Raw genomic sequence first — 18,256 nt, 5'->3', positions numbered from 1 at the left:
ATATATTTGTCATTTGTTAACTTTGAAATGAACTTTTCAATGCAGAATTTAATAAGTTATATAATGAATTTAATCATTTTAAGATGTAATAACATTTGAGTAGTATAGCAAAAGGACAATGACTCCAGACTTCTAAGATTTGCAATGCAAGTAAACAGCAAATGAGTTGTATATACACTTGGCATTCTGGGCTAAGATATATCTGTTGAAATTTGGGTTTTTTTTTCCAACAACTCTCACAAATAGCCCATTCTTTACATTCTCTCCCCTGTCCTATATAAGAAACCATCACCACTAATATACTTTTACTTCCATCAAGGTACATAATATGAACGGGATTAGGCAATGCTGGGTAAATACCTCTACACCAACATTATAGTACCGATTCACATATAATGGATTTTGATTTGGAATGTATTAATGACTGATGAATGCATGTACGACTTAAAGATGCAAGTCCATTTTAGATAAAATAAATAATAATTATTTAAAAATAAATATAATTGTAGTCCTAAAATTTGATTGGCTGAGCTGTGTTCAAAACCATTGTAAAATACTTATTATAAGCACACCTAGGACTGCCTTGCAACAACTGAATTTGGTATCAGTACTGCACCACATCATAAAAAAACTTTGCTCTGTTAACAGAGTAATCCTTGACTCTAATACTGCTCACATGGAACACCTAGTGTACTGATAAAGTAAGTTGTTAAAACTACTGATTTTCTTAAACAACTAGGCTCGTTAGCAAGCTAACAGGCTACAAAAAAATACTCCAATTTCGTTTTCGTACTGTCTAGAAATCTAGTTAAGAAATCTGATAAAAAGAGCTGGATTTTAGCTCAGTAATCTGATTTCCCAGTGCATTTACACTGTTACTCTGATTTCTTTCAGATTTCTCAGCATGTGTGAAAACAGACCACAGTACCAGAAATAAGTAAGCAGTGTTGTCGCAAGCAAACAATTTTTGGAGCAATGCTGAAAACCATCTACCTGCTTGAGAAAATGAAGGATTCAAATCTAGATGATGAGGTACGTTTGTATTGTCAGGAAAAGTGGTGCGATGTTTAAAAAAAAAAAAAAGAAAAAAAAGCTGTGGCATGAAGTTTGAGTTTACATTATGTTTATGTCTTCTTCTGTGAGTTTATTAGCTGGTGGCAAATCAAAATATGATTATTGTCTGAAACATGTAGACCCGGAGTTTTTCTTTATCTGATTAATCAACTGAATGTAAACAAGTTGATAAGGATTACTGACAAAATCTGATTTTTTGCCGTTATCGGATTATTAAGTGCATGTAACCACACTCAGTGGTGAGTGACATGGAATCAGCTTTCTTTAAATCAGGGAGCAGAGCAGACAGGCAGTTCTCCGCTTCTATTCTTCTCACTGCAGTGTTGTCCGATAGTGGCACCTGCTTCAACAAGTCTGTCACCGCTTTCTTTTTCAGCGTCACTTAAAAATTCTTCCATCATATCAATTGCACATGTCTACGTCAACTCAGCATCCATGAATGACTTCTTAGCTTTCGCAAAGTTCCACAAGACACAGAGACATGCTGGCAGACGTAGTTTTGTGAATGGAGATAACAGAATAGTTGTAGGATGCACTCAAATTTTCAGTCTTTTATTTTCAAAACAAAAATTTTGCAGGTAAGTTTGCCTGAAGTTTCGAAGTGCCACTTAATATTAGAACCATCCAGATAGATACATTTTAAGAGCATAGCTAACAAGTCGGCATACTTAATTAGTATGATTTGGTAAAATAAAATTCTTCGGTCCAAACAGAACTCAGGTGTCTATTTTCATTATTAACTTTTTGTTCTATAGCACTGGCCACAGGTTTAGTACAAGCACGACTTTGTGCCCCATGTCCACAGAGTGAGCTTTTTGCGGCAGTAACGTACATGTGTACCTGTGTCCAATGGATTAACACTAGGCCTGTGGACCGCCTACTGGGGAACCCTGATAATCTAAATTCAATGCATGCAACATGTTCTGACAGGGGCATGTTAACCACTGTGTTACATCTTTTTAACAATGTTTACTAGGCCTGTCACAATCATTACATAATTGCCTAATCGCAATTATATTATCACCATCATGTTCTACAGTCATTAGAGATAAGGTCATATCATATCACACCTAGCAAAATAATAAATGGGCAGGTAAATGTAAATAAAGGAAAGAAAACAGTAAATGCATTAAGAGACATCATGGGACTTATAAAGACAAAAGAAATCTCTAACTTTTAACTTGTGCTGTAAAATATTGAAAGGGCAGCACTGAATAACGTTTGGTTATGTGTTAGCTATGCAGTTTAATCTAAAGTTTTTAGTGGTTTTTTTTTGTTTGTTTGTTTTTTGCTTACATTTTAACCCTTGAGAAAAATTTAAGCTTTGCTTGATGATTTGGTGTAGACATCTGTTCGTGTGCGCACACAACCGTGTAGTATATCATTTACTTAATAGTGTTAGCTACCTAATAAACAAAGAAGCAAGATGGCTAATATGGCCACCTTTAGGCTGCTAATTTAGTAGTTGTATACAATGAACAAAAAAAACAATGAATTAATTGATCACATACTGATATGTCAAATAATTGTCAGCTAAATTTTATGATCATGACAGCTCTACTGAGGACATCAACTGTAGTAGCAAAAATTGATTTTTTTCCTATTTTTGTTTTTTATAACACTTCAGCTGCTCATCAGTCTGGGCTCTCTATTGTTGTACAGTGTGCTTCATAATGTGCCACACATTTTCAATGGGAACCTGCAGGCAGGCTGGTCTAGCACCTGTAACCACCCTGTTGTAACATGTGCAGAATGTTTGCTTGCTGAAACAGGCGGCAACATCCATAGATGGCATCATATATTGGTTCTAAATGCATATGTACACCTCAGCATTAATGGTGCCTTCACAGATGTGCAAATTACCCATGTCACACCCCATACCAAAACAGATGCTTAACTTGCTTTTGTTGATGCAGCGAGGAACTGTGTTTATTGAAAAGGTTTTCCAAGATACAAGAGTTCATGTGGTTATATTCATTACATCAGCATGTTGATTTTTAAAACAGTGCCTTTTGATGGATCGAAAGCCATGGGCATTTTATATTAGTTTTCGGCCTTGTGGTTTATCCACAGAGATTTAGGTGTTTTTTTAACTGGAACTATTTCCCCTGACAGTTTTTGGGAAAGTGGCAAACCATGACTTATTCTTGCTTTCATTTTGTTAATGCTCCTTACATTCGCAATTAGCATCACCTGTTACTTAGAGAATTTGAAAAACAGATGTTGTAGACCACTGCATTAACTTCCCAGTCTTACAATGTTGGTGTCCCAATGTTTATAGAATATGTTGAAGGCATCTAATTTGGAATTAGCTTATATTTACAAAAATTAATAAAGAGAGTTAGATAATATATTAAATGTCTATTCTTTATGCTTTTCTATTAAATAACTGTAAAAGAAGCCATTTGCTTCTGGTTTTATGTGCATTTTACCTACTCTTTTGGAATTGGGTTTGTACATACAACTGCATGCATCATGTAGGATTTCTGCTCAGTTTGTGTTACGCAGAATAAACTTTTAAATATGGGGTTTCAAGGTGAAAACATAGTTCACTCTTCTTTGAGTGGTCCAGGATGTAAATGTGGTTAATTTATCTACATTTGGTGACTGTTCATGTTATAAGTTGCTATAAATTGCACTGCTTTATATGACTAGTGGGAGTCTTTTATTGCTATTGTCACTTATCTTTTATTTTATAATATCTTTCACTCTGAGACAATCTATTTATATCAATTATATCAATTTATTACTTTCCTGCAGGTATGTGCGTCTAAGAAATGTGACTACAAAAAAGGCTTCCATTATCTGTCTCTTACAGTGGTCCATATTTGGCTTCGTAGCGAGTCACAATGTTCTTGCAGCGTCCACAGTCCTTTCGCAGCTCAGCCACCTCCAGTCTCAATGCAGAGTTCTCCCATTCCAGAAAGGCTGCTCGGACTGTGATCTGATTCTCCTTTAGCCGTCGGGCATCTCGCGAACGTTTAGCTGCAATGTTGTTCTTTTTCCTTTTCTGCCAGTATTTCTCATTCTGAAATCATTTGTGAAAATGACCATTGGGATGCAAGGACATTTATGCAACAGTTCCAACTATGCACCTTCACTGTTTAAAACTATAACTATTCCTTAACTACTGTGAAACTAATATGTAAGTTCTGAAACAGAAAATTAAGTGTGAAGCCACATATCCTTACGCTTTAAAGAGTTAAATGTATGATTCATTTATAAATGTTCATCTTGATGTAAATAAGCCTACCTTCTGGTCTTCAGGCACAAATATTTTCTTGGCTTTCTTGATTATGGGCTGTGGTTTGAGTTCCTCCTCAGTGAAGCAATGTTTGCGAGGGTCAAATAGTTCTCCTCCAGGTACAGTAGATAGAACGAGGTCTGTGGGATCCGGTTCAAAGTTCACCTCCACTTCAATGTCCTCTGGTTTAATGGGCTTCGGTGTCATGTGGTCTATGTTAGTGATAAAGCCTGAAGTGTGTGATTCGATCATGTTTAGAGCGTCATAAAGAACAATTCAGACATTCTGGAAATTGTATAAAACGCTTATTTCACTGTTTAGCAAATAATCCTGAGTCTTTGACAGAGGAACTGAGATTCCTGAGTTCTGAAACTATGTGAATGTACTATGCTGTATAGTTAAAAATCAATACAGTGTATTAATTTTGAGTTCTACTTATGTTGTTTTGTTTGATAATGGAATGTTTTATTTTGGCATAACGGTGTTATGCTGCTAAGTAATAACAATAGTCATTTGACTTCAAGTCCAAAACAAATACTGGTTATTTTCCATTATATTATTATTACCACTGTATTGGATTCAGGATTAACCATTAAAGGAAAATTCCAGTGATTTTGCCAAATGACTGAAGAATTTTGCCTCCCAAATGTCCCACAGGTATCGGTCAGCCACTGAAATCTAAATAAATTAATTATGCAGAGGTTTTAAAATCATTTAAAATGTAACAGTGTAAAATTATTTTAAAATAATAATTAGAAGTAAACAAAATCTGCTGCATTTTTACTGCAGTAAAGTTATATATTATTCCTTTGGGACTGCCCCATACTATACTAGTACTGACCTGTTTTGGTCTCTGTTGATTCTAAGTTTGATGCAGTGGTTGTGATCACCTCCCCCTTACACTGGTTAAGTTCCATGATTGGCAGCTGAGAAACTGCGGCTGATGGGGTTGGTTCTGTCTTTAGGATGGCAGCAGGTGGATTCTCCAGTGTCTGTTGGGAGTTCTTCTTGGCAAGTTCTTTCTGTTGACCTTCATCAGCTGAGGCAGGAATACCATTCTCCATCAAAAATTCCTCCAGATCCATGTACTCCAAGTGGAAAGTCTTACCATCATAGGGAATAGTCTTCTCCCAAATAGCAGGGGTCAAGGCAGCTGATGGTCCAAGCCCACTGACCCCTCCTCCACCATCCACATCATCCCCTGACAGTTTGTCTTTCTCATTTTCTGAAATACCACAATTGGCACAAATATTGGCAAAAATATATTTCAGTTCCCAAGGCATCCATTTGTCCCCAGACTGTTTAAATGTGACCTTGGTTTGTGTGCATACCTGCATTTTTATCCACTCTTGGGCACCCTTGCTGGTGCAGTACACTCTCAGAAAAAAAAGGTACAACGCTGTCACTGTGGTGGTACCCTCAGGGGTACATCTCAGTACCTTTAGTCAGGGAACATAACTGTACCATAATCCACTGAAATTATATTTTCTAAACTCTATTGACTCCACACACCCTGTCTCATCTCCAGGCTTTTTATTTTAATGTTCTGATTTAAAACATTTGGTTATGAAAAGGTACAAATATGTACTTTTCCACTAGGAAAAATTCATGTAAGGTACACCATTGGACCTTAAAAACACTGTTGTACCTTTGAGGGTACACATACATTGTTTGTACCTTGATGAATGAATCATTTACCTGCATGGTACCTTTATTTCTAACAGTGTACCTATCACCTCAGTAACTCTGACCTACATGCATCACCACAGTACAAAAATAAAATGCTGATAATCTCCTAAAGAAAGCATCACATTCCATGAAATGGTTCTTTTGCACAACAACCAAACATAATGTTGACAATAAGACAATAACTAATTAATAATTTACCACACCAAGACTTTATCATTGTAAAAACAGAGATTGACATGAGATTCTCTGGCGCTCCTAAATAGGGGTTTAGCAACTAAATAATGTAGTATTCAAAGTGAGCTTTTTAAAGGGTGTTTTGTCCAAGGATGTAAATGGATTATCTATTATTGTCATACCTTCATCATGGCCACAGCGTACCAGTAATACAACCTTTAGTGCTTTAGGCTGCCTCTCTTCATAAAAGTGCATAATAAATATACACTGTATTGATACAGTAAATTAAGCTTTAGTTAAAGCAACATGAATTAAGGATTTGGGGAGCTCTCTTGTGTAAATGTGCAATTGCATGCAATGTGCTGAAGAACATATTGTAACACTGGTTGTTCTTCAGAGCCCCCGAACAAATGAATCTGATGAATGCAAGCTCACTAATAGTAATAGAGTATTCAAAGTGAACTTTATAAAGAATTTTTCATCCAAGGATGTATATGAATTATCTGCTATTGTCATATCTTCATCAATATAATGTTGATTTTGCAACCGAGACCTAAATATCAAGCCAAACATTCTTGTTGAGCATGTGTGTATGATGTTATTACGTAAAAACATATAATGTGGTCAAAAAACCTGCAGCGAAATCCAACCCAACATTTCTGATTTTTAATGATCTCAGGCTCTACAGAGTTTCACTTATTTTCATGTTTTTTCCCTCCCCCTAGGCCCCTTTGAGCCCCTGATCCTGTAAATATCTGTACAGACGCCTGTGACAAACTATAAGGGTGCACGTACACATTTTTATCTGTACATAACCATACTTCTTGGTCACTTTGGTTCGCTCAATACGTCAAACCGTAACTCAGACCTGAGGGGTATAAAATCCTTGTAACTCACCGTCGTCACATGAGAACAGATTAGCTGGAGGCAGTTGTTGTACCGGAGCCTTCGTCCAAATTAACTGTTCAGTTTACATTTTATTCACCCCTCGGGGTTACACACTATAAGCTATGGGTAAATTTGCTTTTAATGGCTAATTTGTGTTCACAACTGAAGTCTTGCTGTGCTTTGTATTAGAAGCTCCGTCGTTTGACCCGATTCGGCATAGTGAATGAGATCAGTGTACTCATATTCACACTAAATCCAGGCCTAACCGCCACAAAAACACTGCAATGATGCGCAAAGGCCAACTAGCATTTGCAGGATAATTTATGCACCGTTCCAAAAGACAGGTAGGCGGACGCACACGCACTAAAATAAATGTTCCCTCACTGTAGTCAAAGGCCATTGGATGCCCAGAAGTGTTACATATATACCTCACCGAGAACACTGGAAAAACCTGTAAAACGTGTGAAGAAAAAAACTCCCACTACTCTAAACTAGCAGGTTATTAATTAGCAGAGCAACTATGTCCAGTTGTAAAAACACTGCAGGCACCTACAAACGCAGACTACAGCGCATGTTAAACCTCTTATAATCGGAATAAATTCACTCTTTTCATTAAAAAAGGAACATAAAAGAAATAACGTTAATAGATTTTTTTCTAGTCGACAAAGAAAAACAATAACGTGGACGGTGCACACGTGTCCGTACATGTGCTGTGGTGACGTCTGTGCGCAGAGCGGTCATTCTGCAGAAATGAAACCCGAAGGTTTGGGTCATTTTTTAAAATAAAACAGTCCGACGTGTTAATTTGTTATGCTTCTCATGAGTTTGATAAGTCTCACTGCATTTCGTTATTGCATCACTTCTCTGCATCACTTCTCTGACCAAAACGAAACTTTGCTTGAGCGATGAGGCTGTGGTGCAGTTACTCCGTAGTCCAAATGCAGATCATTTGCTTGTATAGAGAACTACAACTAAGACACTTGACGGTGCGCAGTCATAGTGTATCATAAATTCTGCTTATTCAAACACAAAACGCCCAAAAAAGTGAGATGCGAAGTCAAAGACTGACAAATGTATGTATTACTACAAACAGAAGAAATAACGCCATCAACTCGACCTGGAAAAAGTGTGCTTTCTCATGGGGTTTACTGCAAAAAACGTAGTCATTTTAACCAGTACAAAAAAAATCGACCAGTTGTCTGTGGGCGGGTTCCCATAAAGAAACAGTGGTAGTGTTGGGAATTGCCAAGAGAAGAAACAATACAAAATTAGCAGCAATGGCGAACCAGCAGTGTCTTAAAACAGTGCGTTGAAATAACACTCCAGGCAACTGACGATGTTACCTTAACACCAAGAAGATGGTCAAGTTGATAGGAATACCTAGCTAACAAGCTAAGTTGTACAATCACCAGTTCTAGTCATTTCCATTCCAAAGCGTATAGAAAACACAGTAAAATCACGCATATAATAAAACAGTCCATGTTTTACTGTACAATTCAGACTGAGATCTGTGCAAAACAAAAGATGTAATTTTTTCCAAGTCAGCAATTGTGTAGTGCTAGATCGTAATAAAAACAGCTAACAGCGTCCACTATTAATCTTACCGTTTTCATGTAAGGTGGGTACTGAGAAGGGGTGCTCGAGCAAGGCCTTGAATATCTCCGGAATATCTGAAGACATCTCAAAAAAATAACGTTCACTAATATAACAAAGCAGGTAAGCAAATATCTCAATGTTTCTAATCGGGAAAAACAATGCCAGGATATCTTCAGAAACACTTAGACAGACGCATGGGAATCTAAAACTTTTTAACAGTCAACAAGGTTTGTACTCCGTATTAACACCGTTACTTAACTAGACCCGCCTAAAAGACCTTATTTACATGGAGACCGCGCCTGACCAATAAAGGTCTTCAGAGACTCTCCAATGATGAATATTCACTGTGAGGTCTGGTTTGTGATTGGTTGTCGGAACTGTGCATGTCCCTGATGGCAACCAATGCAAGCGAACAGAAGTTATCCAAGCAAACGCCAGAGCCGGTTTATGAGGAGCCTGGCCACTTCCTATCCCCCCTGTTATAACAAAAACAGGACTGCAAATCAGCAGAGGGCGCTCACGAGTGAGTCCTCAATGAATGAAATGAAAATGAAAAGGAGCTCAACGGCTAAAAACGAAAAGTTAAAATAGTTTCTAATCACTTGCCCAGAGCGTTTCTTTAATTTCAGAAAGTAGAAGGATGTATTTCACTAAAAAAGCACAGAAATCTGACCCATATGTTTCCCTTTTTCTACAGCAAACGGGTTTTGGGCAGCAGGAGGCGGGCTTTACTGCTTGAGCGTGAGATTGATTGGCGAGCGGAGCAGCTCATTGACTGTTCGCGCTGACTGACGTCATGGACCTACATGAGGCGGCGTTTTAAATTCCTATAACTCGAGTTTAAAAGCTCTTAAAAATATAACAGCAGTGTTAAAATGTTTAATGCTTTATAAACTCTGATTTTGCTTAAATGCTCCTTTTCAGCCCATTCATTTTGGACTCACTTGAGAGCGCCCTCTAGCGTTTGAGAAAACCGGAAGACATTGCAGAGTGGCAATTCTCTGCACACATCGATCTACTACGCTGTTATGAAATTACAGTGCGATATCCACTCTATTTCCAATTATTAAATACTAAACTCTATGTTAAATTTGACATGTTCTTTTTCCATAAAACTATAGGTTACAGCTGTAACAACTTATTTCGACAATCATTAAAATGTCTTGAATCAATTTGATTATCTAAAAGAGAAAATCTTTATTTGGTGTTGTGATTGTAAAACGTGAAATGTAAAATACTGATATACTTAAATAATTTGAAATAGACTGCAATCCCAAATATAAAAGTGCAGGGATAATTTTACATATTCAGTATCAGTACTAAAATGTTATCGATGCTGAAGTGCTCGATCCAGCTGTTTCATCTGAATTTACGTGCTAACACATTAGGCCATGTTTCATTCTCTTCACTGCTTGTAGAGAACAGCATGATAGCAATGTATTGAAGCTCCATTACAAGGTAAACTGGTGCAACAGTAGGGTCAGAAGTTGACATCTAGTTACTCTACAAGGTCACAAGAAATGAAAGGCTATATAAAAATCACAGTTTAATGACTTCTGCAGATTTGGACACTGATGCTCTAGATAGGCTTTACCACTAATAACTGGCCTAAATAAATCATTTTATTCCCCATAATGCTTAATCAGCTTTATAAGCAATAAGATCACCTAACAGCTTCCCAAAGCTGCAATACTGTAGTGTCATGTTTCATCAGTTGTCATTTTAAGAAAAGCAAACATTTTTCTAAAACAGTCTGTTTATTGTTAAACACTCACAAGATTTGGTCCACTGTGATTATTCATTTCCAACCAGGGAGCAAAAAAGGAGAACAAAAAACAAAATGTAAAAATACTGTACAAAAAGAGGCAATGTTTCTTTTTTTCCCCCAAACCCAGATTTTTATCAGTTACATTAAGCAGTTGAAAAATAACATCTTAACAGAATACAGCATCTTGATAAATCCACTGCATGTATTTATGTTATGTTCAAAAGACAAAAAAAAAAAAAAAAAAAAATCCTATTCAGGGTCAATATGGAATTTCAGGTCAAGATTACCATGTCACAATCTCCGATTCAAGACAGATGCTAAAGAGTATGACATGCAAAGGTCATCTAACCGTGTGCAACCTTTCCCCATTGGCTTAAAATACTTGGGGAAGAAATCAAACTCAAACAAAAAAAAAAAAAAAAAAAAAAACACTGCAGGTTCACATTCAAATAAAATTAACTCAAGATGAACATGATGGGGGTTGATTTGACTGGATGATGCTCTCTCTAGCCCTTTGACTCATCAATGGGAAGAGATTCTGATCTTTTGATATGACCTTTTTACAAACTACCATTATTGAGACAGTATCTATAATCTAAATCTTTGTTCTTTTCGCTTGGCTAAGTGACACTTTCACGGATTGTCAACCTGAGGCCAAATGCATGAACTAGTAAAATGGGACAATCCACTGAAAAAGTCATTGCATGTCCACAGAAGAATGCCCGAGACAATAAGCTGCATGCCCCTAAACAACCAATAACATCAGTCTCTGACTTCATCAATAGAGCAGATCACAAAAACACATCCACCACCTTGCATCTATTTTCTTATGCAAGTTGTCTAAGTGTGTATAGAAATATGCACTGTAGGAGAAAGGTTATACATGTTAGATTTCTTATAATTGTATAAATGTTTATATTGTATAAAACGCTATGCAAACAAACAAATATATATGCTTAGTATCCTCATAATACAACTGGAAAATACATGTGCTTGAGGGTTTCATCATAAAGATTGAGAAAACCAACAATGGATCAGCTAAACATGTAAATAAAAACAAAATCAATTTATTCTCACTACAGTTAAACTCAAACCGTTCTTAAAATACCCATTATTTTAGTAATGTCTGGGACTATACATATTGACAGGAAATTATTAAGCCACCACCGATGTTAAAGGGCAAAAGCGAACACGATACAACTACCAGTAGAACTTCCAATAAACCCATATTGCTATTGGACCTTTTTGGTTTAGAACCTAAGGGTCCAAGAGTAAAACTGAGAGAATTAAACCATTTTCACATCTTCCAGTCAAAACAAACTGATGACCATTGTAAAACCTCAAACACATGCATCGACACCAGTCCCCCCTCCCTAAACTGTAAAGGTCACTCAGCATACATAAACTATTCACTGTTAAGTTTTTATATTCATACATGGATACATATATTTAAAGAGAGTTATACATTGCAATGAACATATATCAATAGAATATAGAAGGATAGAAAGTCATAATAGCAATCCTTATCATAATAATAATAGCAGTAGTAGTAGTAATAATAATAATAATAATAATAATAATAATATGATCCCTCAGTGAAGCATACATATAGGTCATTCCATAAAGTCCTTCACAATATTCAAGCTGTTTTGAAGTTTTTTTTCACTACAGCTGTGGTATAGCCGATATCCAAAAACCTGCTTAATAAAATCCTGCCTTCTCTAAACTGTCTCAAAATAAGAAAATGATTTCCATCATGCACTAGGTGGTAATGTGCTTACAGGGAATTTATTACAATCATTATCTTCTATCTAATGTAGTTTGGTTTGAAGAAAAGTTCACAAAACTTGACCTTTCCTGGAATGACCCCCACAAAAGCCAAGGGGAAAAAATAAATCTAATCTTCTAATCAGCAATACAGGTCATGTAGCATAGCTTAATAACAGATTCTATGTAATCAATACAAGGTCAGGATATATTTATTTAAGCTTAATTGCTAAGATATCAATAATCATTAGTAGTATATGATATAGTATTGTATGTGTATACGTTATGTCCACCATAGATATGGACAAGACTAACTAAAAGTAGCAAGGTACTGTGATATATTTTTGGAGGGATTATAATTATGCATAGGCGCACCATGTTAAGAGCTTATTTGCCTTCTTTGCACATTCAACTCAGGTTCCTCATCTGAAATTGACAGTTACTTAATTACAGAGAACTCTGGTGTATCTGGCCCAATCTGAGCTGTGATCAACTAAAAAATTAATTTTAGTATATCTGAGTTCCAAACACTCTATAACTTCCAATAGCACAGGGTATAAGCTTAAATGAAACTACTTCCAATCATTTACGCCCCTTAAACTGCTCAGTGAAAGTGATCAGCTTTCATTTCAAAGACATACCACAATTGAGCTTTTGAACTGCTTAAATCAGATTGGACTCGAGCAGTCAGTATTTAACTCATATATGCCTTGTGCAAATAGATCTCCAGTGCCCTCCACTGTCCTTACAAAATACTGCCCTTTTCACAGCTCACTCTGTGCAAACTTAACGCAAGTACGTGCACGCAGGACTAACAGGTGGAGTTACACAAGCAGTAAACCTACATGTAGTTCAATAAGTAGTGAGGAGAATGCCAGAGGAAAAGCGGTGTGATTTGAAGTTATGACATAACAGTTTGCCAATGTGTGTCAAATACATTCCACATTTAAAACATTTTAATTTCGTTTTCATGGCCTTTTGCTAGCTATACATTCATTTTGGTTCTGCCAATATGGCAAGTATAGAGTAATGCACCACTCATTTAAGAAAGCACTGTGGCAAATCAAACATCTTCATTAACAACAGGTAACCTTTTCTGCTGTCTAATATGGTGCAGCATAATAAAATAGGAGAATGTTTTGAGGAAGCTGGCCCAGAAATGTACTAGTCAGTGGGGTATCCAGATTGCATTTGCCTGATCACAAGTTTTAACAGAAACTTTCTTTTTTTTGTTTTTTAATTGTCAGCTTACACCAGTTTGGGAATTCAAACTAGCCTTAAACTACTATGGGGTCCCAAATGACTGGTGTGCATTTTCTTATAATCAGTCAAACGTAAAAACAATGGACTGATAAATGCATTTGACCATAAATAAGAAAGCATGTATATACGTGCATGTTCACAAACACCATTAGTCCCACGGTCAGGCTTTCTGCAGTGCAGGAGGACACAACACATCCCGAAGTTGCACCGAAAGGCGGAACAAGGGCATACAAACTGACGTCTGGTGGATAGCTGGATCTTTTTGTGAGACGCCTCAAGTTAGCTGCTTGGCCTGCTAGTCACGCTCTGGCCAGGATTACAAATCCCCATTTCCAGACAACCGCTGCCCACCCTGTCAATCAAAGCCACAGACCAGTCAGAAACACATTTAAAGTAGTGATTTGGCACAAGATCAAATTTACCCAACTTCCTTCTTATCCCAAAAATAGCTGAAAGTATGACTGTTCCATTTTTTTAAGTATAAGTCACTGAGCCTCTGATACCAAACAAGCAAGCTACTTTTGAGGTACGTGTGATTTAACTTGCAGCTTGTATAGTGCTCACCGGTAGGTATAAACTTTATTTATTAGCTACACAACCATTTTAGCTAGAGTGTAAAACTAAAGATGCAAACTTGGGACACCAAGTTGGGACTTGGGATCAACAATTTTTGGGGTAAAAGGGGAACCATCACTTTAAAGACCAGATTCACATGTAAAAGGGCATTAAACTTTATAATGAACATAAACAAAGTGTTTGAAAGCAAGTTCATATTATGATTACAAAATCAAAACTATAATTCAGAATGAAACTGATGATCACTTTTCAAGTCACCCACCCACCATTGACTCTGTATAATCAGCTGGCAAGGTACTCTGCTTCTCCTCAGGAGGCGGAGTTATCAGGGTGCCATCTGATCGACGGTTCTGATTGGTTAATGATAACCACAAATCATACATCTGCTGCATGTCTCTCACTGTAGGGATACAAAAAGAAAATGTTCTTTGGAATTGCCAGAACACTAACACATTAACACACCATAACTGACTTTTGATATCTTTGTATTCATTTAATTTTTGCTAGGCTAAACTGTGTGGAAGCCTCAGTATCAAAATTAAAATGTAATATGTAAAAAAGCAACGTATTTGTACGTTTGTATTAAACTCATATGCAATAGTGAGCCTAAAATAAATTCAAACACTGCAATTTTAATTTGCCATATGGTAAATTAGTAGTCATTTCATTTACATAAAGATTGTGATGCTTTATGAGTAGCTTTAAATTGAAATTTCCAGAACTGCATAGTTACGCTTAATGTGATTATGCAATAAATGTGTCAAAATGATAAATTTAGTCTTTTCACTCTCTAATGTATTTAAATTGCATTATCAAACAGAACACTACACTAGAAAGAGGGCAAAATTCAAATGTAAATGGCAAACAGCCTCTCTCTTTTTCGCAATTACATATTCTTACCTACTGCACTAATTCTGTGGCAAAATGCCTTTGAAAACGCATTCAGCCAGACTGAATTTCCATTTTCATGAACTCCTCAACCTGGTGATCAACCCATCATGAGCGCAGTAGGCAAGAACATGAAACTGCAGAGGCATAATTATTGTATTGTCACATTAAGCATAAATATGTAGTTGTGGAAACACATTTCAATTTAAATAAAGCTACTTAAATCATCTAAATCTTTGTGTAAATAAAATATCAATACTACTATACACAACGCAAATTAAAAACGCAGAATTAAATTTGAATATTAATTTTGACCTCAACAATGCATGTAAGACTGGAAAATGTAAATGCAAGCATGCATTGCCATTTTACACATTACATTTTAATTTTGATACTTATGTGCTTCCATAATACCATAATACTATTAACAATGACTATTTTAATACAAAATGTCAAACAGAGAAGGTCAAGAAAAACAGTGACCGATACTGCTACAGACTAAATGAATGTGAAATGAGAAGAAAGCATGATTCTCACAACTGTTGTTCTTCATGTAGGTCCACACATCCCTCTCTTCCAAGCTGTGCGCAAAAGAGCAGTTCCCAATGTAGTGGCATTTCTTCTGTTTCATCACATGAACACACATCTAAAAGACACACATCACTACTGCATTGCCAAGTTTTAGGGCAAGTTCACAACAATCACAATGCTTCAACAGATTTAGAATTAGAGTTCAAACCGACATTGGTGTCGAAATGGGGGTGACGCATATGCAGCAAGTCATTTAGTGCAGACTACTGTTGTGGCTGTGATTTTTTTTTTTTTAAAGAATTTTTTTTAGAGAGTCTGTAGTCTTAAAAATAAAAGCTACACCTTGAAAATTACACACTAAGTTGGCATTGTACGGTTCTTTTTCAGTCAATTCACATGGCGGTTAAATGTGGGAAACCTGATCAAAATTCCTATTTTAACTAGGTTTTCAAGCTCAGCAGTTAGCTGTTTACAGGGCCTAGTAACATGATTGTAAGGACAGGTTAAAATATAAGCTTAGAAGCTGGAAGCACTTACTTAGTGATACCCAATAATAAAAGGAGGATAATGATTTTTTTCTTATGATACGAACACATGACATGTCCTACCAAAGACCTGAATGCTCAACTCCCATACTCCCAACACCATTTTTACTGGCCAACCTAAATTTCTGTTAAGGCTAAAGCAGTTACTTGAAAAGAAAACAAATAAATAGTAATTGTGGCACATGCAAAGGTTTAAAAGCACAACTAGGTCAGCATTTAGCAACATCATCTTTGCCATATTTACAAATACTTTTTTAGCTAGATATCTTTCCATTTCTGTTTTATGAATTTTCACCCTTTCTTGTATTTTTCTTGCATGTACAGCATGTTTAAGATTTACTCACAGATCTCCAATAATGTTCAAGTGGACTATAAGGGACATCAAAAGCATCACAAGACAATGACTTATGCAAGTTATGCAAGTGAACCATGCTACATAATCGTATTTTGGAAATTAAATCTTTGATCCTCAATTTTTCAAAACTGCATAAAATGCAGTTAGTCTTATAAATTTACACTGAAGACTTGTTGAAATCCAAAATTTCAGAGCTAGGCTCCTGGAATTTAAGCCTTAGTTAAAAATATTTAGATGTCAAAAATATAAGAGAGTATAAGTCAGTCTAAGATCAGGATTCATTTGCGTCAAAGTGCCATGGGTGGCATGACTGGTTTCAGTAATACTACTGCAATTACCGGTGAACATTTGTTTGGTTAAGCTGTTTTGAATAAAAAGAGCTCAGAACTTACATCATACTGTTGAGGGTAAGTCCTGGAGAAAGGCAACGGTCGTACTACTACCCACTTTTTCTTCTCAAATGATTTTACTAACAGCACCCGGCGCTCTTTTGTCCAGCTGAAAGTAATGTGGATTATCAGTAAAATGGAAAAAAACGTTAATTTAGCATGCATATGCTGTGTGAGCAAAAATTTTACAGATTTTTTTCAGCTATTAAAAGTTACTGACTTTAACATCCTTTAAATTTAGCCATTTTGATATAATACTGATGTGTGCACCACAACAGACCAACTCAGAAATGTTCGTAAACAAAGGCTGGCTAGCCTTACATGTGAAAAGGTGAAAGCGGATCATTTTAAATATGAACAGAACAGAACCTGTTCCAAAACTGATATTAAAGATAAAAGTCTTGTGTTTGAGGCTGTAAAGTCAAGCTTTCAAAAGTGCTCTGTTATAAATATTAGCTTTAACTTCAGCTTGGTGCTAACATACAATGACACTACAATAACAGTCAGTGTACATAATAAACTAAAATGCATTTTAACCAGAATGGATTTTAAGTTGTTTTCTTCAGTATTTCAAGATTTCTTGGGGAATATCAATCAGTTAGAGTGATAAATGCAGATTATCTATTTATACATATCTATTTATAATTCCTTTGTCACTACATTTTCAAATATGAGGCATTCTGAATCTGAGCTTATTTGAAGTATTTTCAACATTATTTAGGTTTTCAATTATTACGGAATCAACTATAGCTCAGGTTCATCATTCTACTGCTTCTTGCAAAATGTAGTTACATTATATTAGCATCATGTTTGATTTATATGTGCAACCAAATAATTACAAGAAAATAGCAATTCTCAGAGAGGTCCTAACAAAACCTTCACACTGCAGATAAATACAAGCTGCTTAAAATAAAAGTTTTCAACTCAATGAGATGTGTGTCTAGAGCTAGTTTATGATTATACAGTATAAAAACACAACCACACATAGTTCTGTTCATGGTAAAGTTACCAATATCTTTTGCTTTTTATGATCTAGACTCTTCAGTGCTTCAAATGTGATGAGATGACAAACTACATGGAGAAAAAGACCAAGAAATTCCATGCTCATCACAGCACTTACTTGCCATGGCCTGGAAAACTAAATTTCTGTATTCCATGACCTTTCTAGTATTTTACCATATGAACCATTTCTTTGAAAGCTGGAAAATGTGAAAAGAGTATCTTGATTACGTACTTGGGTTCATTACAGCCTCAAACACAAGAAGATTATACCATTATTGCCAATATTTTGTCTGCTGTTTGTATTTACTGTAAATTGTACTGTAAATTGACTTGCTTCCAAATTCACAAGTGTGCAAAACTGCTCTAGCACAAGCAAACCTATTCTTGCGCGCGAGAAAAACCTTTTGCACACACAAAGCTAACTATTAGTGTGATCAAACTACACTTGCGCATATGAAAACAACTACTCACATGAGGAATACCACGGAATGCCACGGAAGCACAACA

At 36.1% G+C, this 18,256-nt stretch overlaps 2 protein-coding genes across 5 annotated transcripts in view; both read right to left on the bottom strand.

Annotated features, from left to right (window-relative positions):
- Positions 1–2,976: 2,976 nt before the first annotated feature.
- On the bottom strand, positions 2,977–8,946 carry tefa (TEF transcription factor, PAR bZIP family member a). Of its 2 annotated transcripts, none has more exons than XM_017705501.2 (4): positions 8,674–8,946; positions 5,160–5,543; positions 4,328–4,548; positions 2,977–4,102 (listed from the first exon to the last, which is right to left on the bottom strand). In XM_017705501.2, the coding sequence occupies exons 1-4, from the start codon at positions 8,747–8,749 to the stop codon at positions 3,887–3,889; spliced, it is 897 nt and encodes a 298-aa protein (XP_017560990.1). In that variant the 5' UTR covers positions 8,750–8,946; the 3' UTR covers positions 2,977–3,886. The 2 variants fall into 2 exon arrangements, with proteins under 2 accessions (XP_017560990.1, XP_017560991.1); XM_017705502.2 differs by having other exon boundaries at positions 4,328–4,530.
- A 1,457-nt stretch (positions 8,947–10,403) lies between these two features.
- Positions 10,404–18,256, bottom strand: part of zc3h7bb (zinc finger CCCH-type containing 7Bb) — a 37,058-nt gene continuing 29,205 nt past the window's right edge. For all 3 annotated transcript variants that reach the window (XM_037544158.1, XM_037544160.1, XM_037544159.1), the window contains exons 19-22: positions 16,751–16,856; positions 15,465–15,573; positions 14,306–14,439; positions 10,404–13,815 (exon numbers count right to left, since the gene is read on the bottom strand). In XM_037544158.1, coding sequence (XP_037400055.1) covers positions 13,780–13,815; positions 14,306–14,439; positions 15,465–15,573; positions 16,751–16,856 — 385 coding nt within the window. In that variant the 3' untranslated portion in view covers positions 10,404–13,779. The remainder of the gene's footprint in view (positions 13,816–14,305; positions 14,440–15,464; positions 15,574–16,750; positions 16,857–18,256) is intronic.

This window comes from Pygocentrus nattereri, chromosome 13 (genome assembly GCF_015220715.1).
Source record: "Pygocentrus nattereri isolate fPygNat1 chromosome 13, fPygNat1.pri, whole genome shotgun sequence".
Lineage (NCBI taxonomy): Eukaryota > Metazoa > Chordata > Actinopteri > Characiformes > Serrasalmidae > Pygocentrus > Pygocentrus nattereri.
The sequence above is the reverse complement of the archived record's forward strand: the minus strand, read 5'-3'. Positions and strand labels throughout refer to the sequence as shown.

Bases quoted from the DNA above. Each gene is read 5' to 3' on its own strand.
- tefa (XM_017705501.2), bottom strand. From the start codon at position 8,749: ATGTCTTCAGATATTCCGGAGATATTCAAGGCCTTGCTCGAGCACCCC. The intron at 5,544-8,673 runs GTAAGATTAATA...GTGGTATTTCAG, and splicing joins ACCCACCTTACATGAAAACG to AAAATGAGAAAGACAAACTG. The intron at 4,549-5,159 runs GTCAGTACTAGT...CACACACTTCAG, and splicing joins ATCAACAGAGACCAAAACAG to GCTTTATCACTAACATAGAC.